The sequence below is a fragment of the Terrapene carolina genome, unplaced genomic scaffold (genome assembly GCF_002925995.2).
Source record: "Terrapene carolina triunguis isolate 2854851 unplaced genomic scaffold, T_m_triunguis-2.0 Scaffold66, whole genome shotgun sequence".
Lineage (NCBI taxonomy): Eukaryota > Metazoa > Chordata > Testudines > Emydidae > Terrapene > Terrapene triunguis.
The window spans coordinates 81,235,705-81,261,890 of record NW_020664417.1 but is presented as its reverse complement, the minus strand read 5'-3'; the positions used below and the strand labels follow the sequence as shown (position 1 = coordinate 81,261,890).

The window sequence follows — 26,186 nt, the reverse complement described above, 5'->3', positions numbered from 1 at the left end:
CATGACATGAGTATTCTGTTGAAAACCCATCTTGGTGAATGGAACAGCAGGGTGTACAAAGCATATCTAGAAACACAGGACAAACATATTTTCATGACTTTGAATGTACAATATGTGGCTTGTTATTCAGTACCAAAGCACTTAAATGAAAGATTTTCCAATAGGAAGTAGATTTTTTTTTTAAATACACACATTAAAGTGCACCCATCACTTCAACTGGATATTTGACAACAGTTCACCTGGAAAAAAACCCAGCACTTCAGCAGAAAACAGCATGGAAAATTAATAATCCTGCATCTGTCGCTGGTGCCCTTAAAAGGGAAAATATTGATCTTGATCAATGGGGTTGTACTGGTGTAACAGAGAATTTAACTGGTTCCGTATCTGTGTCTGAAACCCTAAAAAAGTCTCTGTGTGCACATGTCAGAGTGTGCGCGTGTACGCGCGCAAGAGACAAAGTTGACATAGTCATTGGTAAATCTTGATTAAATGAAAAATTATTTTAAAAGTTACATTTGAAATACTACAAGTTTCCAAACATCAGAAGATGCAACACAACCTGGACAGGCTCCAAGTTACAACCAGAAAGATACACCACACCTACAGATAATTTACTAACCTAAATACAGAGCTGAACAGCAAAAGCTACTAGCAATTAAAATAATGACTACATTAAGTACCCTTAACTTTGGTACAAAACTTCTAAGGTTAAAAAAAGGAGGAGGAGGAGAATTGGGTCCTGACGTCAACTTACAATTAGAATTCGGTTTTTCTTTCAAATGTGGCCTCAGAAAGATACCTTATCCTTTAATGTTGTTTATTTCCACTTCACAAATTGTTAATCCCCTTTCAAGTTCTTCTTCACTCAACCACAGTCCATAAAAAAGATGCAAGTCTGGGCAAACTTACATCTGGCACAGATTCAGCAATTCAACCCATTAGGAAACCTCAAAAGATAAAAGAAAGCAAGAAGCAGTCCTACTTTGGTCAGCACAGGAACAAGGACTATAGGAAAAGGTTGAGTACTTACCTCCACAAAGAACTCTCCAGCACTTTCCCCATGTCAGTATGGTAATACTTGGTAAGGATCAGAATCACCTACACAGAGAGAGAGTAAAAATAAATACAGATATATGAGCTAAAATAAAACCAATAGAGCATTTTCAGAGCTGTTCTGATCTGGATATTAATAGACTAGTTTCCTGAACCGTTGGAGAGACCAGGCCTTGTGGGGTTGGGAGATGGGGCAGTTGTAAATCTTCTGTAAACATCTCCATTTTGCAAAACTTTCCTGTTTTATTTTTTGGGGGGGGATGGAGGGGACAGACGGAAATTATCACAAATTCCCCTCAGCTCCCAAACCACAAGGTCCAATCAGTTTGAATGACTTTCACAGCAGGAAGAGCTGAGTTAGTCCCCAGTCCTAATTTACAATGCAGCTGTCTTGGCTTCTATGGACATGAATTTATCTTATCCAAACTGCTAAACAATGTTACTGGATCTCATCCAGAAAGAGGCGCTTTGGTCTTCTGTGCAAGACCAAAAACAAGCACTGAAATATGTCATCTTACTAGTTTTCTAGAAGAGGTGGCTGTTTTCCAAGAGAGCACTGTGCTGTCTGTGTTACTCACCCATGTTACCAAAACTAAAAAAAAAATTAACACATAGATTAAATCCCATTGAAAAATAAGGTTCTCAGTCTAGAGAGAAAACCCAGTAACAAGAAATATGTTTTGTTATCTCACAATCTATTTGCAAAGTAAGATAAACTCATTAGCCAAGCAGGGTGAAATGCTAGTCCACAACTCTTGCATGGTGCTGGCTGTTACATTTTAGATTTAGATCACTTAAATAAAATGTCCTTTCACTTACTGCCAATCCATATTAGTTCGTCTTACACCAGTTACCATGGCAACTCTACAGCGGTAAAATTGGAAGAACCTCTGGTTCCTTGCACAGCTGTTAGCTTGGTTAATGCAGGGTCAACATCAGTCATCTCCAACAGTTTGGAGCATGCTTTTATATAACTATCACTAGCTTTGTTCCTAACCACCAAATCTTTTGCAAACAGAAATTTTAGCCATTCGGTTTGATTATCAAAGTAAGTAGTACATTGGTACAGCATTTATGCAACATTTCAGAATGTAGGTTGCTGTGCCCTGGAGATTATGAATGAAGACTCTACAATTCCAGGCCATTTGCATTATTTATATAGTGCCATAGATGTACAGGGCACTATGCAAAATTGAGACAGTTTGGATCTCACTCCCTGTGGTGTAATACTACTGAATTCAATAGAGTTACTTTTGGATTTATACTGATGGAAAATACTGCAGAATCAGATCTTAATTCGCTAAAATATATTAAAGATTTCACATTGTTTAAAGACAGCACAATCTAAAGGCCATTGTGTTCTATTGCATTTTGTTTGTGTTTGGTATAGAAACATAAAAGCTAGGAGGCATCTTAAAAAAGAGTGTTTAATTTAAAAAAAAACACAAATTGTTTAGTTCTAATAGGTACAATATGACTTATAAAATCAAGAGAAAGAATCATGACCCGAGACTTCTCAGGAAACTAACGATCAAGAGAGTGATCTACTGCACAAACTCCTGGCTCCAGCTCCAGGCATGTTCCAATCACATCAGCTATTTATTATGTTGCTAGTATCTTACTACAGGTTTGCTGGCAATTCAGTCTGGGTACGGAGAAGGAAGAAACTTCACTATCAGATACAAGCGCCCATTGGCTCAGCTTATTAAGGGAGACTGTTTGAGCCAGCCTCTCTTCAATCAATAGGTGTTTGTTCAGATCACAGAAATCTACCCAGAAGATTTTTTTGGGCCCTGAGAATATAATTTTGGCCCATCAGACCAGGGGAAAGATAATTAGAAAATACAAAAAGTAATATTCTGTATTACTTTATGTTTCATTACATTTGCCTAACCACAGCAATGAACCTTAATTGTATTAAACCAACACTTTGTATCCCTGTGCATCCCATATGTGTAATTTTAAAAATACTGCCGATTCTCAATGACACTGCAATGTATCATGGAGTCATCATCTGCCAAGATCAAGCAAGAAACTTTATTCTTTAATTAGGCTGGCCAGATATCACATATAGAAAAACTCACTAGCTTGTGATTATTTTAAATAGCTCCGCTGTGCCCTTTTCTCTTAACCCTGACAACACTGCAAGACACCCCCCAAATAGACAAAGCCTGTCACACAGCATTGTCAAATCCTTCTTCAGAATACAGGGTTTTCAAATGGAAGGGTTCAAACAAGAGACTCCAGTGTACCCACCACTTTGCTGACTGTCAGCAATTCACCTAATCAGAAAGCCAGTGTACAGAGCATATCTGACAACCATTCATTCAGGGTAATTGTAAATTGTATTCTGTAGCAGTCATCTGTAGTAAAGGAATGCCTCATTGAAGTACCTATTCTGCAGTCCAATTCTGATCCACAAATAGTGAGTTATAGCACTGATGAATATACATCAATGTTGTCTTCTTCAATGGGGCTGGTAAATTATTTAAAAATGAAGACACCTACACAGCATCAGAAATGAAGTTATGAAAAATGACTTAGTGGCTAGACAAAGCCACAGCCATCTTTGGACGTCCAGCAATCTAAAAACACTGAGGCATAGGTGTCGGAGGGGCTGACAGCCATTTCAATTATGCCAAAGCATTTCATCCCAGCATCTGAAAAAACATAGGTCAGCTATTCTACAATCATCCTTCAATGTAATCCTCTTTATTGCAGTCATCTTTTCATGTTACTTAAACAAATATCCTACCAACCACAGTTGTATTTGATCTCAGATAATTAATGAATGAATCCAAACATTTACAGGAATCTCTTTAGAAAATTCCAGAGGTAAGTCTGTTTGGACCTTAGGAATTCCACATCTCATTTAGAAGAGCGGGTCCTTGATTTACTGTGCAGCCAATTCATTTCATTTCAGTGGGACTTTTTAATTATAAAGCATTTTGCAGGTTGGATAGTAGCCAAATATTTGTATGTGCTGCTGCCCTAGTGAGTGGTAGAGCTGCCTCTGAGCAAAGAGGCTTGAGGCGCAAAGGCAATGAAGAAATAGGGCCTGATTCTTCTCCAGGTTATATTATTATATTATATCATATTAAATCATGGGTAATGCCAAATAATTTTATTAAACAGGGATAGGGGAGAATTAGGCTAAACAGGTTTTCTATTTTAATTAAATTCGTTCAGCCTGTTTAGCCACTTGCAACCATTTTACCTCAGACATCCCCCAGAATCCTGGGACTGGCTCAAAGAAAGAGGCAGTTACCATGGCATTGCAAAGGGCCATGCCTGGGAATGTGTGCCATGGCTTGTGGGGGGCTCCTGGACAAATGTTCCCAGGAAACACACCCCTTTCTCTCTTCCCTCCACACACCTACCCATAAGTCTTATTTCTTCTTAGTCTTTCTTCTCCCAAGTTCCCCACAATTGGCATTATTAACCCCACTGTCATTGTGCCTGAGGCTGCCAAAACAAAACCAAAAACTTTAAAGGAGCCATGAAACTTTACAAAAAAGGTAAATGCAAATAAAAAAAATTAGCCAAAAGTAAGAACAAATAGAGATATCAGGACAGTCGGGTATCAACAGATGTCCAGTACCCTCCATTACTGGACATCTGTTGGTTCCAGCCATCACCATAATACGGTACCAATTTTCTAATTTCTGAAAACTGGACACTACAGCAGGAGAGCTGGAACCTCCCCCCTCCCTACCTCTTCCCCCGAGGCCTGACCCCTGCCCCGCCTCTTCCCCCAAGGCTCTGCCCCCATCGCTCTCTCGCCTCTCTCACCCCTTCCCTCCTTGCTTGATCCTGTCCACCTCCCTCCCACCAGCTGGACTAGCCTGCCTCTGCTCCAGGACTAGCCTGCCTGCCCACAAGATGAAGGTAGGAGGTGGTCCCAGCTGAGCAGGGGCTGGCATTGGTTGATGACCCAGCACCTCCTTCCTTGGCCCCTCCACCCATGGTAACTGGACTTTTGGTGTCTGGTCAGTACATGTGACTGGACACTGTACTGGTCCCCTTTCAACCGGACTTTCCAGTTGAAAATTGGACACCTGGCAACCCTACACTGTACCTCAGTGGCTTTCTGATTACACAGTTGCTTCTTGTTCTCAAGTCTGCTTCATGTGTCCAAAGGAACTATATGGAATATTTGACCCTCCTGATTTCTCTCCAATACCACTTGCTTCCAGGAACATTTGGAAAAGCAGCAACCACATTTTCCAGTTTGCCAGGTTCCCTTCCTTTCTGTGGGATTCAGGTGGCTTCATTTGCTCCACTTTTACCAAAGATTCAGTTTCTTCTGACACCATGTAATAAGGGTGTGGCACACAGGAATTCAACACCTAAAACACAATGCCTGGATGGCATCAGATCCCTGACCCACACAGGCACCCTATCCCATAATGTGCCAGATTTGGCTCAGGACAGAGCATCATGCATTCAATGGTCTCTGTGCTGTCCAATGAGAACTAACCTAACCAACACAGGAGCGCTGGTAAGGAAATGCTCTCTATTCTTTGGCCCCAACTTGTCACATGACATGGATCAGGGTTAGAAAAGCTTACACCCCTGTCATGAGCAGGTGCAGGAATTGCTACGATTTTCTGCATCCTAACTTCTACCTCAACACTGGAGTTCCTTATTCAAATCAACAGGCCCCACAGTGTACAGTTGGCCAACATCTGCGCATATTATGCTGAGGTTTTTGCCATCATTCCTCAGCTTTCTAAGGGCTTGTCTGCAAGGACATCCATGAAAACTAATCCAAATTAATGAAAAGTATGAATTTTGATGTGGATTAAACAAACAACATTGAATCTCTGTATGGACGTTCTAATTGAGAATTACAGTGGTTTTAATTCAGTTTATCCTAATTCACTTTGGAAGTGAATTTGGTTTATCTTAGTTCACCGTGAATTTGGAAATTAATTAAGAAAAACCAAATTAAGCCGACTTTAATTCTGAATAACAGCAACCACACAGGATTTTAATGTGGTTTAACTAACCCACTTCAAATTCATACCTTTAGTTAATTCAGATTAGAATCAGTGAATCATAGAAGATTAGGATTGGACGAGACCTCAGGAGATCATCTAGTCCAACCCCCTGCTCAAAGCAGTACTAACCCCAACTAAATCATCCCAACAAGGGCTTTGCCAAACCGGGCCTTAAAAACCTCTAAGGATGGAGATTCCACCACCTCCCTGGGTAACCCATTCCAGTGCTTCACCACCCTCCTAGTGAAATAGTGTTTCCTAATATCCAACCTAGACCTCCCCCACTGCAACTTGAGACCATTACTTCTTATTCTGTCATCTGCCACCACTGAGAACAGCCTAGCTCCATCCTCTATGGAACCCCCCTTCAGGAAGGTTCCGGCTGCTATCAAATCCCCCCTCACTCTTCTCTTCTGCAGACTAAATAAGCCCAGTTCCCTCCGCCTCTCCTCGTAAGTCATGTGCCCCAGCCCCCTAATCATTTTCATTGCCCTCTGCTGGACTCTCTCCAATTTGCCCACATCCCTTCTGTAGTGGGGGGACCAAAACTGGATGCAATAATCCAGATGTGGCCTCATCAGTGCCGAATAGAGGGAATAATCACTTCCCTCAATCGGCTGGCAATGCTCCTACTAATACTACTACTAACACTAATACAGCCCAATATGCCGTTGGCCTTCTTGGCAACAAGGGCACACGGCTGACTCATATCCAGCTTCTTGTCCACTGTAATCCCCAGGTCCTTTTCTGCAGAACTGCTGTTTAGCCAGTCGGTCCCCAGCCTGTAGTGGTGCATGGGATTCTTCCTTCCTAAGTGCAGGACTCTGCACTTGTCCTTGTTGAACCTCATCAGATTTCTTTTGGCCCAATCCTCCAATTTGTCTAGGTCACTCTGGACCCTATCCCTACCCTTCAGCATATCTACCTCTCCCCCCATCTTAGTGTCATCTGCAAACTTGCTGAGGGTGCAATTCATCCCATCATCCAGATAATTAATAAATCATTATTTATTAATAATTAATTTTCCTGAATGTCCCCATATAGACGAGCCCTTAGAATTAACCCATAACAGACTTTGGGCATTAGCCTTTTGTTTTAACTATCCTAATTTTAACTGTCTAGCCTACTCAGCTTTTCATTCTGGTCCAAACCGATCAAAACATTGCCTTAGATGGTATGAAAATCTCAAATGTGCTAAAATTTCCTTTTCCCAAGCAACCTGTAAACTCTTTTTAGATGTTTACATATTTGTTGTAGCATTACAAGTTCTTGAGGGAGTTTCCTTAGAAGTAGGTTTAAGAGAATAAATTTCCAGAGCATGAAGTGTGATTTTTTTCTTTTTTCTTCTTGATCCCAAACATTATTTTTAAACATAGCACCTGGCTTGATTGTAGTAAAACAAAGTTTTGAATTAGGAGACCATCTATTTTTGTATCTCAAAGAATGTATTCCCAAATGGACTGAGTGTCTCTACAGAGGCTAAACCATTGTTAAAACACTCTCTCTCATTCCCAATGAAAATTCAAGATCATCTAGCAAAGCTGATGTTTTACAATTGTATTTACAATTGCTTTTACTCTTCCCTAGATACTCCAGTAGCCCAATATTGAAGCTTAGCGGGTAGCTTGAACATCAATTGTTTGTAGACACAGTTTACCAAAGATAGAATCCTATATTGCAGCTTCCCTATTACTCCCAGTCATGTGACTGAACCGCCCAACAGTACAACGTAACATTTGGAAAATTTAAATACATTTCTGGTCTGGGTCACTGAATCCTCTTTAAAGCAAGCAAGGATCTTTTATATTAATTATATTATATTATGGTTAAGATCTTAGTTTTGAAAAGTAACATAATGCAGGACATATGGAAACATTTATAGAGGATACTGTAACCTGGGAAGAATGCTCATCTGATTTAGATATATTGGCAAATACATCCACATTTCCCTGCACAGCTGCTTATCTATCACCAGAATCGGAATTAATCATCATGACCAGTTGACATGGGGTTAATCACGACTTGTCCCCCCCCCTCCCACTCTGACTACAAAATTACATTTAACATCATATTAGTTAACATGACTCCTCAAGCCCACTGAGGCTGCAGGTGGCTTTACTAGCTGATCCTAATGCAGGATCAATGCCTAAATCTTTAATCTCATTAATCTTGAAATGGGAAAAGTATTTAGTACTTTGCACCTCTGGGGGGCTGCTGCTGCTATTACCTGAATTTGGTGTTTTACAGATGTGAAAACCTATTATAATAGCATATGACCTTTTAGAAAGGGATAATAATAATGCCTAGCTCTTATACAGCAATTTTCCTCAGTGGATCTCAAAGCATTTTACAAAAGAAGTTCAGTATCATTTCCCCCATTATATGGATGAGGAAACTGAGGCACAGATAGGTGAAGTGACTTGCCCAAGGACACCCAGCAGGTCAGTGGCAGAGCTGGGAACAGAACCCAGGGTTTGAGTCCCAGTCCAATGCTCTGTCCAGTAGGCCATGATATCCTTTCAACGCCCCTATGAAAGGCAACTACAGGAGAAACTGTGAGGTGCTCAGATACTATGGCAATGGGAGCCATATAAATATATTAGATAGACCGACTAGGATACTGGTCTGGAAGTCTGGTCTGGAAAGCAAAGCCTCGGGGAATGCCTAGCCAAATAACTGAACACTACAGAAATGGTCTGAGTTGACTGTCCTCTTTCCTCCTCCTTTCTCCTTGCCATCTCCTACTTTCTTTATTTCATTTTAATCTTCCATTTCCTTCACCGTTCCATAATATTTCCTTGGTTTAAAAAAATCGGTTTCATTTCCGCAGGAGTGCTGATACCCTGCTCCTGTTCAGGCATGTGAAAGGATATGCTAGGGCTCAGCTTCTGGGAGTCTCTATCCACTTTGGGCCACTCTGATCTTGCTTACTGCAAGACAAAATTAGGACTAACTCCAGTGAAGTTAATGGAACTTAACTGGTATAAGAAACCAGCACCAGCCCCTTTGGGAGGTGCAAAGTACATTTAACTTTCTGCATTATTTCTGAAGCAGCTGAAATCAAGTATCTACATTATTGGAAAGGGTGTAGGAGGGCTGAGGGAGCATACAAATGGGCCAGAAGAGTATTAGAAAGGGCTTGGGAGCATTTGCAAAAACTGGTTAGCAGCCAAATACCTCAGAAAAAACATTGGAAAGGGCCAGGGGAGCGCTGCAGAGGTCTCTACATTCAAAGCCAAACCTGAAGTTTTCTAATCTGAGAGTACAGAGTTTTTTGGCTGCCTCCAGTCTTCCCTTATACTTAACCTCACCCCACTCTGTCCTAAGTGTCACTTACTTTAACAGTCCAGAGCCACCATAATTAAGTGGAATCACATCATATCTGATAGGAGATATGCCCATATTCACTGAGATGCTATGTAGTTTGGATAGCTACCAACCATATTCTGTCACACAGAGACTACATTCTACCTCAGCCACTTTTCAGAATTTTAGTGCAATTGGATATCTTAAAGCCAAGTTTCAAGATACTCACAAGTTCCAGTTTTAAAGCTCCAATGCATTTTTCAAACTGACCTCCAGATCAAGGAGATACAAGCAGAAAAGGATGCCAGGTCTTGATTAATCATATACATATTTCACTATAATAAAGAATTAAGATTGCAACAAACTCTTTGGAGGCAGTCTCTTGTAGTTCAGCATTTGCCAGGATCATTAAGGCCGCAATGCAGTTTCAGAGAAGCCTCTTAATGGAGCTATTCCCATCGGACCTGAAATTTTACATACTTGATCTCTTCCCAAAAGTGCCCAAAATTATTTTAGAAATATTTTAGAGAGCTTTTAAAAATGTTATTGAGACAATTCATTTTCATCCCTTTGTCTGTAAAGGTTATTGCACTGGTCTAATACCATAGAGCACAGCAAAAGAGAAAAATTAAAACTAACTTATAGCCCCTTGGAAACAAATGTTCTAGAATAGTTCTGATACATATATGGCCCATTATCACAGAATCCGAGCATCTCACAATCTTTAATGTACTCCTCCTTAACAACCCTGTGAAGTAGAGCTGTGCTATTAACCCCATTTTACAAATGGTAATGGAGGCACAAAGGGTATGTCTACACTGCAATTAGACACCCACGGCTGGCCTGTGCCAGCTGACTCAGACCAGGGCCGGCTCCTGCGTTTTTGCCACCCCAAGCGGCCGGGGGGGAGACGAAGGAAGCCACGATCGGCGGCAGCTTTACCGCCGCTGCTTCATTCTTCGGCGGTAATTCGGCGGCAGGTCCTTCCCTCTGAGAGGGACTGAGGGACCCACCACCGAATTGCCGCCGAAGAGCCGTACGTGCCGCCCCCTTTCCGTTGGCTGCCCCAAGCACCTGCTTGCTGCGCTGGTGCCTGGAGACGGCCCTGACTCAGACCCACAGGACTCAGGCTAAGGGGCTGTTTAATTGTGGTGTAGATGTTCAGGTTCGGTCTGAAGCCTGAGCTCTAAGACCCTGCAAGGTGGGAGGGTCCAAGAGCTTGGGGTGCAGCTGAAGCCAGAACATCTATGCAGCAATTAAACAGCCCCTTAACCTGAGCCCTGCGAGCCCAAGTCAGCTGAAACAGGCCAGCCATGAGTGACTAACCGCAGTGTAGACATACCCAAAGAGACTAAGCAACTTGCCCAGGGTAACACAAGAGGTCAGTGGCAGGTAGAGCAAGTTTAGAATTCTGATCTTTCAGGATCTGCCAGGAGTAGAAGAAAACTATGTCCCCCACTGAGAAGCTAGCACTCTCCTTTTCAAAGAGCACAAACCTCCCAGGCCCAATTCTATTCTCACTTCAGTTCTACACCACTGACTTTAATGGAGTTATTCCTGATTTATGCAGCACTATGCCCACCAAGTTTTAATCCTACAGTGTTTATGAGGTATGGCACCTTAATACATGTCACTGGTGTAGGATGAAACATGACCCATCCTTGGCCTCAAGTCAATTTAATTTTGGGGCGGGGTTCAGAGGTGGGGGGGAGAGCCAAGAAATGTTTTTTGTTTTAAATCAACTTGCTACAAAAACAACAACAACAAAAGTGAGCAGCTCCAAACAGCCAAAGGTTTGGAGTAGTAGCTGTAGTCCTGCCAGAGATGGATGAGTGGACATAGTACAGGTGAAGTGGCCCAAGAAGCATAAATGCAATTTAATTACATGATTATTACTATTAAATACTCCCATCTCCCCAAGCATTTATTTTGAGCCTGATCCAAAGTCCATTGAAGTTAATGGGAACCTAAACAAAGCCACAACTAACAGCCTGGAAGATGCAGGAAATCTGAAGAGGTTAAAAGTGAATCTGACCCTGAAAAAGTTCTTTAAAAGCAAAAAGAAATCATTGCTGACAACACCAAAAATCCCCAAAGGTCTCCAAGATTTGATGTGTCTTACATGCAACAAATGCAACCAATGCTATATTTTTAAAATAAAACACAGAACTTTACAGTTTGTGACTTAATGACATTGCAGTTCATAAGGGACCTCTAAGCATACCCTACAGAAACCAGGTGAGAGCTAATTCAATTTAATGATACACGTTGTTGCACCCTGAAGATAGACCTATTAATTAGCTTCTGAAGGTCAGTCTACTCAACAAACATTCATTGCTAGATACGAGACTGTTGTAACTACAAACTGGAGAAGATGGGTGGAGATAGACCACTAAAAATTATCTCAGCTCCACAGACGTGAATCTAAACAAAAAAATTTCATCCACACCAAAACTAAAATATTATATTTTGCAAAAGTTCTGTCAAGACTACGTATATATATAAAAAAAAAAATCACATGCCTAGAATAATGTCCAACTTCTTTAGCCTCAACACTTCAAGAGAAATATGTTCTTTGCTCATTATGATTGAAAATTCAAGTATATCTTATCTTTAGGGCTGCACTCCTGACTCCTAAAATTAAGGGCGCATCAATACAAATCTTGTAAATCTTGTGACGCTGCTACAAATTCTACAGCTGATTTCACATGATAGGTGGCAATGCACATCACGGTGTTGGAAAGCAGAATCAAGGTCTTAGAGGAAGAGGCGTCCAGAATGGACACATCTAGTTAGCTAAAATATCTAGCCACCTTAAGGCAAGATGGATGGTCTAGTAGTTAGTAACTGAATCCCAAGACAAAGTCATGTTGTGTCCTGGTTTCCATTCTCAGCTCTTTCATGCAGCCTGGGACAGACAAGTCATTTAGGCCAAGATTTTCAAACATAGGTGCCTGAGTTAGACACTTAAATCCATATCCAAGCACCAGTGAACATCTCTGAAAATAATCAGGCTCCTTATTTAGCTAACCTACATATAATATCAGAGTCAAATTTTAGTGACCTACATTTGAAGAGTTAAGTAAGTTACATGCAAAGTTCTATAAACCAAACTAAAGAGATATTGTTCTAATTCAGAGTTTCTCAAACTCTGCATTCCTCTCCTTAGCACAGAAAGAGGGCTGAGATCTCCCAAAAGTCAGTATTTTCTGAGACCGAGGACTAAGAGAGGGGACACAAGTTCTTTGCTGGAAAAATATTGGGAGAAAATAGTGCATTTATTCCTCCACAAAAGGCAGCTTGCTGGAGTTTTCTTCAGATGGTTTGTCACTGTGGACACAACAAATGAAGAATAATCGGCACCTATTGATGGTTCAGCCCTGTCCTGTACACATAATGGAACACACATGCTTTTTCTCCCCTTCTTTCTTCCCAATTTTCCCTGAGATTTCTTGAACCACCTCCTCCCTCCCCTTAGGAAATGAATGGAGTCTCCCCTGGGCACACCAACCTCACAAATGGTGAAATAACTGTTCTAACTCAGCTCTGCTTTAATCTGGTTTTCAAACAGTTCTACACATGTAGCAAAAATGCCTTTATGATTACTACAGGAGCATATACATCAAAATGACTGAAGCTTTCCTTTGAAGATTTGAAAGGAGAGAATACCGTGTGGAAGAACAAGCTTAGTTACTTAACACAGACTAGCTTTGAATTTTATAGAAATAAGAGAACTGGTATCTCCTGAATGAAAGAGCACTCTTAAAGCAGTAAGAGGGGTTTTAATGTGAGTGTAAGACCGGGAGGTATTTAGAATTCAACACATATAAACATGATTTCAGATCTGTATTTACAGGCTGCTCAGTTCAGAGATCCATCCTCTATCTGCAGAAATCCATTCAATTTAAAAGACACTGATTCTGCATTTACCAGGGAAAGAAATGATGTTTCCTACTTATTAAAGGCCGCCCTGGGCCCAGAGAGGGTGAAAGGTCTTTTTAGTCTCTGCAGACAGCAATTTAACTCAAATGACAGCTTTTTCCCCTTAAATCGTTAAAAGTATGACAAATGCTATCTAGAATGTTCTATCCCTAGGGAAGAAGGGGCAACCCATGTCATTCATCAACAATCATTCTGACCAACTAAGTCATGAAAATGAGAGGTTTCAAGGGGAGCCTGCAGTCCATTCCCGGGTGAGATAAAGAATGGCTGCAACATGGGAGCTAAAGGCAGCCAAAGGTTTATAATGGGAAAAAATATGGGAGCCTTCACAATTCCATGTGAGCAATGGAAACTCTCCATGAACAAGATATTATAAGAGCTAGTCTAAGCTAGTGCGCAGATGCATCAGCCAGGGAAGATAAAATAAAGTCCCAAACTATAGTTCAGTTCTTTGGGACTGATCCAACTCCAATTGTTGTCAATGAATCAAGCTGTTTAGGTTTTTTATTCTGGCCATAGAATTCCTTTCTGTTAATACCATTGGGAGCACTGACTCTCCAGTTCCAGTCACTGACTAGAAGGAACTTTAATATATCATGGTATTTGGTTGTAGCCACGTTATTGCATTCTATGTTCCCTGTCCCCAATGTAACAGACGTTAAAGATCCATCCAGGGCTGTGTGCAACTTACTGATATGCACAAAAACTGCCACATTTACTAATTGCATATCCAATTCATTGTTTTATTAAACGGTTTAAATACCATGAGTAATAGCAAGGTGTTAGAATAAAATTTGATTGTGACTATCTAAAATTAAAGCTTTCAAATAGCACCATTAATTTTTGTAAGAAGGGTCTATTCATACACATGCAATATAATAGATCCACTCCTCTGGATCTTTAATTATTAGTCACCATATTGCTCTGCAGTGACTCCGCTGACTGTTTCCCATTGACAGATCACGAAGAGTATCTCATCCGACTCATCTGGAAGGGCAAGTCTGTTATCATGTGAGGTCTTGAAGCAAAGTAAAGGGGAAAATGTAGAGGGATCAGTGGGACTCTAGGACACCATGTTTCAAAAGAACCACCTTTATGCTGCTTAAAAAATCGTATTTTAAGTAAAAGAAAAACAGCACTAAAAAGTTATTAAATAAAAATAACTGTTTCTGGCTAGAGTCCTCTTATCCCAAGATTTTAAAACCAAATTCCAACCCCATGAAAGAAGATCTTTCTAAAGGAATTACTAATGCAACCTTAATTCTATTGCTGTGCTTTATGATGCTGTATTAAAGTCCTCCTAGCAAATAATGATCACATCACCTAAATAAATTCATCTGTTCTATGTCTAAATCCACAGTGAATCCATACGTGTCAAGGAAACAAACAAAGCTGTTAAGTGAACCTGCAGATAAAATAGTTTCTCTCCTGAAACCAACTAAAGCAGGAGGATGACAGGGTTTGAGGAAATTAACATTTTGCTTCCTGGTGGGCTTGCTTCCCACCAGTGGCTCCATTTCAGTGCTGGTTGAGTGATATATATATGAAAGGACCATAAAATACTTTGGGATCTTTCAAGAAGAAAGATGCTTTAAAGAAATGTAACTTCTTATTATTCTCACTATGTACCAGAGGGCCAAGGTTATTCCTACATTATTTCATCATATTTTGTACAAAATCCCTACGGTTGCTCCTAGGTTTAGCCTTCAGGAAGCCAGCATGATATTTTGAATTAAAAAATGCTTAGTTTTGACTTTTTACACCACACCACAAAAGAATGTAGCAACAAAATATTTTTTAAGTGAAATGTAAAGACTCATCAACAATTGTACTATCCTTTAATAATGGCTTATAAAACCATATTTGCAACATTTGTAACATATCAACACTACAGCTATTGCAATGTCTTGGATTTTTTACATTATAAGCAAACAATAGAGATCCTGGTTTTCACTGCACTATGATGAGTCCAGAGAGGACAGCATCTCCAGTGTAACCACCCTTTGCTTCCAATCATTGACTCTACAATATCTAATTCACTTTCATGACATAATACATACTTTGCATATAGAGTACTGTTGGGTTCAATTTTCATCATGATTTTTTTATATATATTGTATCTTCAAAACTGCACCCATTTACCACAGTTTATGGACTTAAAAACCCCCAATGGAAGAGCTTAACCCCCTACCCACTTAGCCATTATGAATGTATCCATTTATTAAAATAATAGCAATACCTCACTTTTATAGATCACTTCTCATCAGTAGATCTCAAAATGCTTTACAAAAGTCAGTATCATTATCCCCATTTTTTAGATGGGGACATGGAGGCACAGAGAAGTGAAGTGATTTGCCCGAGATCACCCAGGAGGTCAGTGGCAGAGCTGGGTCTCCTGAGTCCCAGTCCAGTGTTCCACCCAGTAGGGACATTGCCTTCAAACACCTGAACCCATTTTCCCAGGATGGCATCATCTTTCAGCTATACGACCCAATTTTCAGATATACAGTAGAACTTCAGAGTTACAGACACCTTAGGAATGGAGGTTGTCCGTAATGCTGATGTATTCCGTAACTCTGAAGTCCATAACTTCAGCCACATGGGGGATTGTCAGGGCTCCAAGCGAGGGAGGGGGAGGCGGGGCGTCTGACCCTCGTGGCGCCAGAGCTCCTGGCAGGGGGCTCAGGGCTTCTGCCCCATGGAAACACCAGGGGCTCAGCACTTTAGACCTGGGGAGGGGGGAGCACTGGGAATTGGGGCTTCAGCCCCATGGCTCTGCTTCCAGTTTCAGCCTCATGGGGGATGCCAGGGATCGGGGCTTCAGCCCCAAAGCTCCGTTCCTGGCTTCAGCCCCATGGTGGGCGCCAGGGCTCAGGGCTCCCCTTCGGCTTCACTCCCAGCTTCTGGGGGGTGGGTTTCCAGGTCCAGGGCTTGGGGCTTTAGCTATGGGGGGGGGGTGCTAGGGTTGAAACTGGCACTCCCCTTGTAGCTAAAGCCCGGAGGCCAGGAATGGAGTCACGGGGTCCCAGCACTCCCCCCTGGTGTAAAGCCCTGAGCCCTGGTGCTCCCAAGGTTCTAAAGCACCGAGCCCCCCAACCCTCCCCCATGCATGCAGCCCCAACCCCCTGTGGCTGAAGCCATGAGCCCCAGGGCTAAAGCCCCGAGGCAGTCCAGTATTTGCCTTTGGCGGGGGAGGGGCTGGTCTGCACTGCTGCCTGATTGAGGACTTCCAGTTCCACAGAGTTAGGGTTAGGGTTAGGGTTGTTGGTATCTTTGAGGTTCTGCTGTACAATATTGTTATGATCACAAGTGTAGAACTAATGTTCTGACCACTTGTGATCGTAACAATATTGTAAATTAGGAGGCGAGTGGGGAGTGGGTTTGGTATGGTCTAGATGGCATATTCTAACTGAATGCTTACATTTTAGCCTATGCAATTTTCGTGCAGAGTGACAGTGAGAAACACTTTCACTTCCCCTCCTAAGCGTTGTTGTGTAGTGTTCTGTGTCTATGGGCTGGTCTACACTAACCCCCCAATTCGAACTAAGGTACGCAACTTCAGCTACGTGAATAACGTAGCTGAAGTTCGAAGTACCTTAGTTCAAAGTTACCTCGGTCCAGACGCGGCAGGCAGGCTCCCCCGTCGACTTCACGTACTCCTCTCGCCGAGCTGGAGTACCGCAGTCGACGGCGAGCACTTCCGGGTTCGACTTATCTCGTCCAGACAAGACGCGATAAGTCGAACCCAGAAGTTCGATTTGCTTGCCGCCGAACTACTGGGTAAGTATAGACCTGCCCTATGTAGAATAGCCACTGAACTTTAGTGATAGATGAGTTATCTATATGCATAGTCAAGTGTGCTTTGGATCCTTTTGAATGAAAAGCTATATAGAAATGTAACCTATTATTAGTAGTAATATATTAATGTCCTGTCACTTCAGAGTCTAAAAAAATAAGATACTGCAGTTTGCCTCTTATTCACATTTATATGAATGAAAGGAAAGGGAAAGAAAGGTAATGGCAGAATGGCTCATCTTGACAAAGTACCCTGTAGCAACCATATCAATTAGGTTTGCATAGATCTCCAAGTGTGAGCCAGTTAATGAAACACTGATCATTTTCCTCAAGTCTAACTTAGACATGTTAATTAAAAATTAGAGGAAATCATCATAATATAAAATGAGTTCACTGAGTATAAAAATACCTACCAGGCACGGCTCTGTATGAGAGACTTCTTTTCAAGCACTAATTAAAATGGATATTTCTGCACATGCGAGTCTTTCCAGTGAAATGCAAATAATAGTGTGTTTAACATTTAATGATTTCTCTGTTAAAGAGAAAGCTTTCATTCAAGAATGCTATAATTTACTCCGAATAGGATCCACTTAATCAGCATGTTTACAAGCTCTTTTTTTCTCCCCACATTTTCTTGTCCGGTCAGCCATGCAATTGGTAATTTAAGATTTTAATTTTGACTGCTTAAAGACCTTAATCTGCTGCATACCACCCCCTTCGAAAAACAGTTGATCTAGCTTGAAATCTATCACACCTGACAGCATGCATTGGTTCCATCAGAGGACAAACATTTAGGGATAAAGCTTCACCCAATAGCTCTGGAAGATTCCCTGGCAGCAGAACTGGTGCCTTTCAGTTGTGCAAGCTAGGGGGTGCAGCCAGGATTCCAGGAGGCTGTGCAGACGGTGGGTAGAGGTAAGGCTGGGCTGGGCCATGTGAGGGTTAAGAAGAGAAGAAGGGTTGACTTTTTGGTTAAGATGCTACCTTAGCACTTGAGATATCTGGGTTCAATTCCTAGCTCTGCCACAGATGCCCACTGTCATCTTTGGCAAGTTCCTTTCTCTGAGTTTCAGTTCCACAAGTGTAAGTAAAAATCAATTTATTCACATCGGAATATTGCTGACATCATAACAGAATTTTCAAAAGCCTTTCTCAATCCATTACTAGCTTTGAGTGCTCGGCAGCTGACCTCCAAGTGATCTGCCATCTCTTTGCTGGTCATCCCCTACTATAACGACCTTCCATCTTTCCTTCCATGATAACTTTCTCAATTTCTACACCTGATATGAGCAAAGTACAAATATTTGTGCCTGTTGATTTCTGACAATAGGGCTCTGCGTCTCTCTAATAATATTTCTAACATAAGATTTGCGTTCTTTTCTGTCCTGGAAATACATAAGTGTCTTTTGCCAGCACCACATCTCAAAGTCTTTCTTCTCAGCAGCACTAATTTCCCACGATTCACATCCATAAGTCCGTATGGAAAAAATTAAGCTTTTCACCAATTGAACCTTTGTACACTTCAAGAAGCCACCGTTTTTCCAAGCTTTCTTAAGGGAGGCCATCGCTGAGCGCGCCGTTCCTAGAGTTCTGATTTCCTTCAACAGCCTCCTTAGTTCGAGTTGCATAATCCCAGATAATTGAATTCATCTGCTGCCTCTACAACTTGACTGTTAATCATGATGTCCACTTGCCTCTTGTTTTTGTTAGTCAGGTCATTGTACATGCATTTAGTTTTTGCCATATTCAGGGATATTCTACATTCCGCACTGACTATTTTTACAGACTCCAACATTCACTGCATAGCTTCATTGGTTGAGCAAAGGGTGTCATGCCAACCGCATATCCGAGGTCAGCTAAGTGGTGTCCACCAATGGAAATCCCAGCTCCTTCCATTTTGTCTAAACCTTCCTGGGCTTGTCTCATAACAACATCTGCATACATGTTGAGAAGGGTTGGGGACAGAATACACCCTTGTCTCACATGTGCCCAGTGGAAAGTCACATACTGTTGCGTGCTGCAGTTCACACCAGGGTCTGGTGTTGGAGATAAGAGACTTGGCATTAGTTCAATTAAATGCTTTGGAATCCCGACGTCTGCCAGTATCCTCCAAAGACGGTCATGTTGGACAGTATCAAACACTTGAGTTATGTGTAAAATGGGGATAACAGTACTTCCTCCCCGCCCCCTTTCCTACATTTTGTCTTGTTAATTTAGATTGTAAGCTCATTGTGTGTGTGCAGCATGGAATAGAATGGGACTGTGATCTTGACTGGGGCTCCAAGGTGCTACTATGATATAAATGATAAACTACATTCAAAGAATACTAAGGTTACAAAGTCAAGCACTTAAGAGTTAAGAAATGCCAGAATAAAGGTTACCCCAGTTCTTATTCTCCCCTCACTCCCTCCACAGCTCCTGTCTGCCTCTCTCTGGTCCTATTCCTCACCCCATCCTAGGGCTCTTGTCCCTGTCCCATCTCTGCTTCTCGCGACTCTGCATCTGAAGGCATGTCTATACTGCAATTAAACACCCGCAGCTGGCCTGTGTCGGCTGACTTGGGCTAAGGCTGCAGGGCTGTACAACTGGTGTAAATGCAACACCGACAGACCCCGGTCATCCACAGGCAGGATTGAACCTGGGACCTTTGAAGTTTAGTGTATGAGCTTCTATTGCATGAGCTAAAAGCCACATGGCTCTTAGCTCAGGCTCTAGCAGACTCATTAATCTCTAGATGGTCTAGGTGCCACTAGATAGGGACAGAGCACCACACCAAGCAGGCATGGATTACATAAACATTCGGGCTGAGGCTGGAGCCTTGGCTCTGGGACTCTCCCCCTCACAGGGACCTAGAGCTCAGGCTCCAGGCTGAGGCCGAATGTCTACACTGCAATTTTACAGCCCCGGAGCCCGGGCCAGAGTCAGCTGACACAGGCCAACCGCGGGTGTTTAATTGCAGTGTAGACATAGCCTGTGTCAAGCTGCTTTCTCCCATTCCTCCATGATGCCTGGGCCCAGTAGAGGGAGCACTGAGTGCACAGGAGAGACCATCCCTCCTGCGGGTTTGGTTCTAGTTGCCCTGTGTCAGGAGCCCCCAGCTACCAGGAGAAGCAGTTGCAAGGAGGGACTTGCTCAGACCCTGCAGCTGCAGGAAGGAGCATGTTCAATTATATTGTGGGATGGTACAAGCACAGTCTGGTCAGCATGTGAGGGAATGAAGCCTATGAATAGCTCAGATGGGCTCTAGGGCTGTGCACTGCTGCCTAGCACTTGACCCTACCTAACATATGGTCTTAGCTCTTTCTGAAAAGCTCCGTTTTAACAAAGCACAATAATGGGAATAAATCAAAATCCAAGATCCAGACAACGAGCTTGGATTAATCTCTAACAAAATGAACTCGGCAAATATGCCTCTTTTTATGAGAGAGAATGGAGTCACCATTTATTTTCAGTCAAGAAAGATCTCTCTATTGGGTCCATCCTGCTATTGCAACAGAGCTATTAGGACTCTGAGGTGGTAACCCATTATGCATTAGAAAGAAGATAATCATGTATTATTAAAAAACACAATAGAAACTAATGCCAAAAAAACTTCTTGATTCACTCTCTTACTGAATGCTGCTGATCAAGACAGCCTTGTGACAAGATATTTTCGCTGTAAAATCTCTCATCCAAAAGGACCATAAGCTTAAAATAAAAAAAATAAAAAAAAGCCAAGCAAAGCGGCCCCAGTAAGTTCACAGGGTATACTGAAACAAGCATGGAGTTTTGTTTGTCACTGTGGGGTAGATTTTCAAAGGCTAAAAGCTGACTTACACACACTCATCACAAATATAAGGTGCCCCTTTCCCACTCTGCCCCAAACAAGTACTTCCTGGGAACAGAGTCACAACCTATTCTATTACACGTACAGGCCCCTAGTGTGCAAAAAGAGCAGCTCCATTAGCTGGACTTCATAGAAGGCTCACTCTGTCTATGGTACTAGAGGGAGACAAGTTAACACACACTTAGCCAGTGTGCTACATGTTCCTTTGACAGGGGAAGCTAAGCCCATGCATCTGAGCTGCCCAGAAGTTTAAATTCCTGTAGTCTTCATTTTATAAACAATCCAACCATGGAGTATCCACAGGGAACAACCCTGCACTTTCAGCACAGAGGCCTAGATTCAGCAAAGCAGTTAAGTACCTGCTTAAGTTTAAGCATGTGCTTTAGTGCCTTTTTGAATCAGGACCCAAAAGCTCAAGCTAATTATCCTTTAAACACTATTTTGCTGACTTACACAGAGAGTAGTAATTGCCTCCAAAACCAGTTTTTTATGCCATTCATGCATTTGGCCAATGTACTTTACTTATCAATGGGAGATTGACATTTTACATTTAAAGATTTAGTGCATTTTAATAGAAAGTTCTTCCATCAGAATTTATTTTATCTGTACTAGGACTATTACAGTAAGCACAATTTCTTCAAACCTGAGTGAATTTTAATATAATGAAGAGAAGGAGAGGTAATTATATGGGCATCTACTCAGAGAGATGACTGTGTAACATTCTCTGTTGTAGACTAAGATAGTGATCCATTTAAGTGATGCTCTTTTACCTCTTGTTGCAGACAGTCAACATTTTAAAGTGCTAACAAAGTAAATTCTTAAATACAGGACTTTTAAAAAGCCTTTCAAAGAACTGATTCTGAAACTAACACTGTTTCCTTAACATGTGGAATATTTTTGTAAACCATCTTCTACATTCCTACAGCACCTGATGGTGTCTGCATTTTTCAGATCTTTGAAAGCCGTAAAAGGTAATTGGTTAAACTGTGAAGGTACTGTCATGCTTCTGTAAGTGCTGAGTATACAGCAAAATGCAAGTTCCTGATCTTCTTTTAAAATCAGAAATTTTACTTCAGCATCTTATGTTCTCCCCTCCCCATGCAGATGACCATATGTTCATTAGGTCAAAGAACTTCAGGACTTCTTTTAAAGCCTGAATTAATATGAAGGGTTAAGACAGGCAGTTAGGAAAAAATTCTTTTTGCAAAATTGAAATTACCTATTCAGAGTCTTTCTTCCCCCCATAGACTCAGCCAGTGTTACAGGATCATCAGTTACATGAATATCATCAGTTATACAGTCTATCTTGATGCACCAGGATAACTCCCATTAGTTGCTATGCATGTACATCCAAAGGAGAATGTATTCTATTACAGCTGCTCCTTTTTCTATATCAAGTTACCAATTTTTAAAAGGAGGCATTTATAATACATTACTTCTTATCAACTATTTGGCATTGGTGACTCAGAAGAAGCTGTTTAAAATCCATCTGTCCTCCAAGCTAATAGTTATACTGTTCAAGCTGTTCAGCATAAAAAATTGGACTACAATTCCCAAATTCATCCAAAATTCGATATATTCTTATCACTATCATGCCTGGCCTTTGGTAAATACCTTGAGCCAGTTTTATTGGAAATACTTAATGGTTCGTCTAACCTGGTAGTCTGTCTGGTGCTTCAGCTATACTTGGAGCTAATGGTGCGATGCCCAGCTCAACAGGACATACTCGCACTAGCGTTCACGAAACTAGTGCTCTAATAATAGTAGTGTAGCCATGGTAACATGGGCAGCAGCGAGTGGCAGCAAGGGCTAACCCTCCCGAGTTCAAACACACCCAGACCGTGTGGTCCGACTACTGTTTTTAGCACACAAGCTCGATGTCTTCTTGAGCTATGAATCACACCCTTAGCTCCAAGTATAGGCACAGCCTGAGAGGCCAATGCCAGATGCTCCAAAGGAAAAGGCAAACTTCCCATAATGCATAGTATTGTGCAATAAAATATTGCACCATGGAAAGTATCTCTTCCTAATCCCCTTTTAGAGGCCATCTGATGCCCTGAAGCCTGTGGTCTGATAGTGACGCTACAGAGTAGTAAATGCGTAATCCTTAAAAATTACATTATTTACTTTAGTAATATCCCGCAACAGTGAATTCTGCAAGGTAATTATATGGGCATCTACTCAGAGAGATGACTGTGTAACAGTCTCTGTTGTAGACTGTAATATAGTGATCCATTTAAGTGATGGTCTTTTACCTCTTGTTGCAGACAGTCAACATTTTAAAGTGCTAACAGAGTAAAATCTTAATATAGTACTTAAATATAGGACTTTTAAAAAGCCTTTCAAAGAATTTTGCCAAATTTGCATGCCGGAGAGGGATGTGCAGAACATTTACCACAATGGGGCTAGAGATTTTTTATGAAAGTCAGCACAACACAATTTTCTGCTAAATTTTTTGGTTTAGGTCAAAAAATGGTTAAACAACAAATTTTGGTGAGCTGTAAAGCTAACAGGCACTGTCTTCAGAACAGCAAGTGCCCTGCTGCCATTGCCGATAACATAACGGAGAGAGTCTTTGTGGCCTGATTTTCTCCCCTAAAATAAGAAATATTGTAAAAAGGTCAATCTCAGGAGTGTAGTAGTAAAGCCTTATAAAGAAATTGGTTTTTTGAAATACTTCCTTAGATTTTTTTTTTTTTTAAACAGTGAGCCAAATTGTGCTTTGTTTACGTTCAGACTAACCTTGGTGGAGTTTCACAAGTATAGTAGCTGGGCCCAGACTATCTAATTTAAATCTAAATTTAGGATTACCTGACATGGACTGCTGGTTACAACAAGCTACAATACTAATTGAGTCTGATTTGCTCTCATGCTGAGAGATTTTCAAAGCAGTACAGGGGATTTAGCCACTTCAATGTGACGTTTGGCTAAATCCCCTAGACTGCTTTGAACATCTTAACCACAAAATTTACATGCGTGTACTACCATGGGTTATTCCTGATTTAGACTAGTGTGAGAGCAGAATCAGGTCTACTAAATGAACAAGGATGTATCAATGCCCGGGTCAAAACTCTGTCCCTCTCCATTCCCTGCAGGTACAGAAGGCCCCAAAGACTAAAAAGACGACGGATGACATGCTGTGGTCCTGCGGAGAGCCCATGCAAGTAAAACTTCCTGTCAGACTGTGTTGTGAGGCGATTCCATCCATAGTCGTGTAAAAGGGGTACAGAGGCATAGTTAGTGGATTCACCATTCCGTAGATCTAGTGGCCAAACAACCCTCCTCCCTCACTTGGGAACAGTGTGAGAGCAGCAGCTTGACAGCAACTTTGCTAGCATTCTGTGGCCATGGAAACAGAGGAATTCAGTTCTCCAGCCACTCAATTCAATGGTGTGACACAGGTGTAATTTGGGACAGGAATGTCTTTAGCATTACAGAATCCAACCACATTTTCCATGCACCACTCGTGCTGTGCACTATACTGCTTTTTTCAGTGCAAAAACTTCAGTCTTAAAACTAACATCTGGCACCATATGGGAGGAGATTTGGCCAAGCTGCATGAAATAGGCATGATGGGTTATAAGCAAAGACAGAACATGTGCATAGCTGGAATTGACACATGTATATAAATGACACGCACACATTATATATATAAGCTCAGAACAAAAGGAGGGGATGGATGTCAATTACTCAAACAGATGCAGTCAACCTGTTTGGGTCACTCAGTATTAGGCTGGCCTTTACACTGGAATTTAAATCTCTTCTTTTTTTTCCTTTTTCTTTTTTTAAAGAGCCCATCTGTTGGTGAGAAAAGGAAATACCACAAAAGCCAGTAAAAAAGCAATGTGAGCCATAAATATGCATGAGGGGACACAATATGGCCACAGTAGGATACAGCAAATAATCACCTAAATTTACAGTTCCATTGAGGACTATGGTACCACAGCTGCTTTAGCCAGTGGTGAATTTGGCCTAGTGTTAATAGAAAAGGATAAAAGTACAAACCTAAGCAGAGTACTCTGTACTAACTATGGGCCAAAACCTGGCATTCTTACTCACTGAGTAGAACCTACTCTGTGAGTAGTCCCATTATTTAAGTGGGGTTCTTAATGATATAAGGCGCTTCTCATCATGCAAAAGGGTGCCAGATCGTTGCAATTAGTGCCTCTTAATTCATAGTTTTTTTTCTTCTATAGCATCTTTCATGCTGGTATCTCAAACTTCTTACAAATAATTAAGCCTCACTAAGACCATGCCTTAGGCAGTAAAGTGAAATATAGATATCACTGTAGGAAGCAATCCTGCAATCCTCCTGGTGTCAGTGAGCATAGAACTCGACTCACACTTGAGCTGAAGGGGCACCTCCATTAGCAGTATAGTGCCTCTGGCACAGAACAGGGGTTCTGATGCCATCCACTAGAGGGTGCTGGTCTACAAAACACGGTCAGTCTGTTAAACATTGCAACTACAAATTTTGAAGGAAAGAATAAATTAAAGACAGAGGTAAATGGAAAATGGGATAAATGCTACATAGTGTGACAGACCCAGACCAGTGAGGTACAGGAGTCTGGTAGAGGGCAAATATACTGGTCACTGGATGAGTAGTTTTCTGTTCCCTGAGTGACCAGAGCAGGGGCTGCACTAGAGTAATCAGGAACCTGCTAGAACCAGTTAAGGCAGGCAGGCTAATTAGGACACCTGGAGCCAATTAAGAAGCAGCTTCTAGAATCAATTAAGGCAGGCTAATCAGGGCATCTGGGTTTTAAAAAGGACCTCACTTCAGTTTGTGGTGGGAGTGCGAGGAGCTGGGAGCAAGAGGCACAAGGAGCTGAGAGTGAGAGGTTGTGCTGCTGGAGGACTGAGGAGTACAAGCGTTATCAGACACCAGGAGGAAGGTCCTGTGGTGAGAATAAGGAAGGTGTTTGGAGGAGGCCATGGGGAAGTAGCCCAGGGAGTTGTAGCTGTCATGCAGCTGTTACAGGAGGCACTATAGACAGCTGCAGTCCACAGGGCCCTGGGCTGGAATCCGGAGTAGAGGGCGGGCCCGGGTTCCCCCCAAACCTCCCAATTGACCTGGACTGTGGGTTCTCCCAGAGGGGAAGGTCTCTGGGCTGTTCCCCAACCCACATGGTGAATCTCTAAGGCAGGAAAATCCGCCAATAAGTGCAGGACCCACCAAGATAGAGGAGGAACTTTGTCACAACTGGTGTCAGGAGTGCGATCTTGGTGTGCACAGCGCGGCGGAAGAAGGAGGGTGATTT

At 41.8% G+C, this 26,186-nt stretch overlaps 1 protein-coding gene across 2 annotated transcripts in view; it reads right to left on the bottom strand.

Moving 5' to 3' along the window:
* SORCS2 (sortilin related VPS10 domain containing receptor 2) overlaps positions 1–26,186 on the bottom strand; it is an 808,645-nt gene that overhangs the window by 549,177 nt on the left and 233,282 nt on the right. For both annotated transcript variants that reach the window (XM_026648060.1, XM_026648061.1), the window contains exon 2: positions 1,031–1,098. In XM_026648060.1, the coding sequence (XP_026503845.1) occupies positions 1,031–1,098 (68 nt within the window). The remainder of the gene's footprint in view (positions 1–1,030; positions 1,099–26,186) is intronic.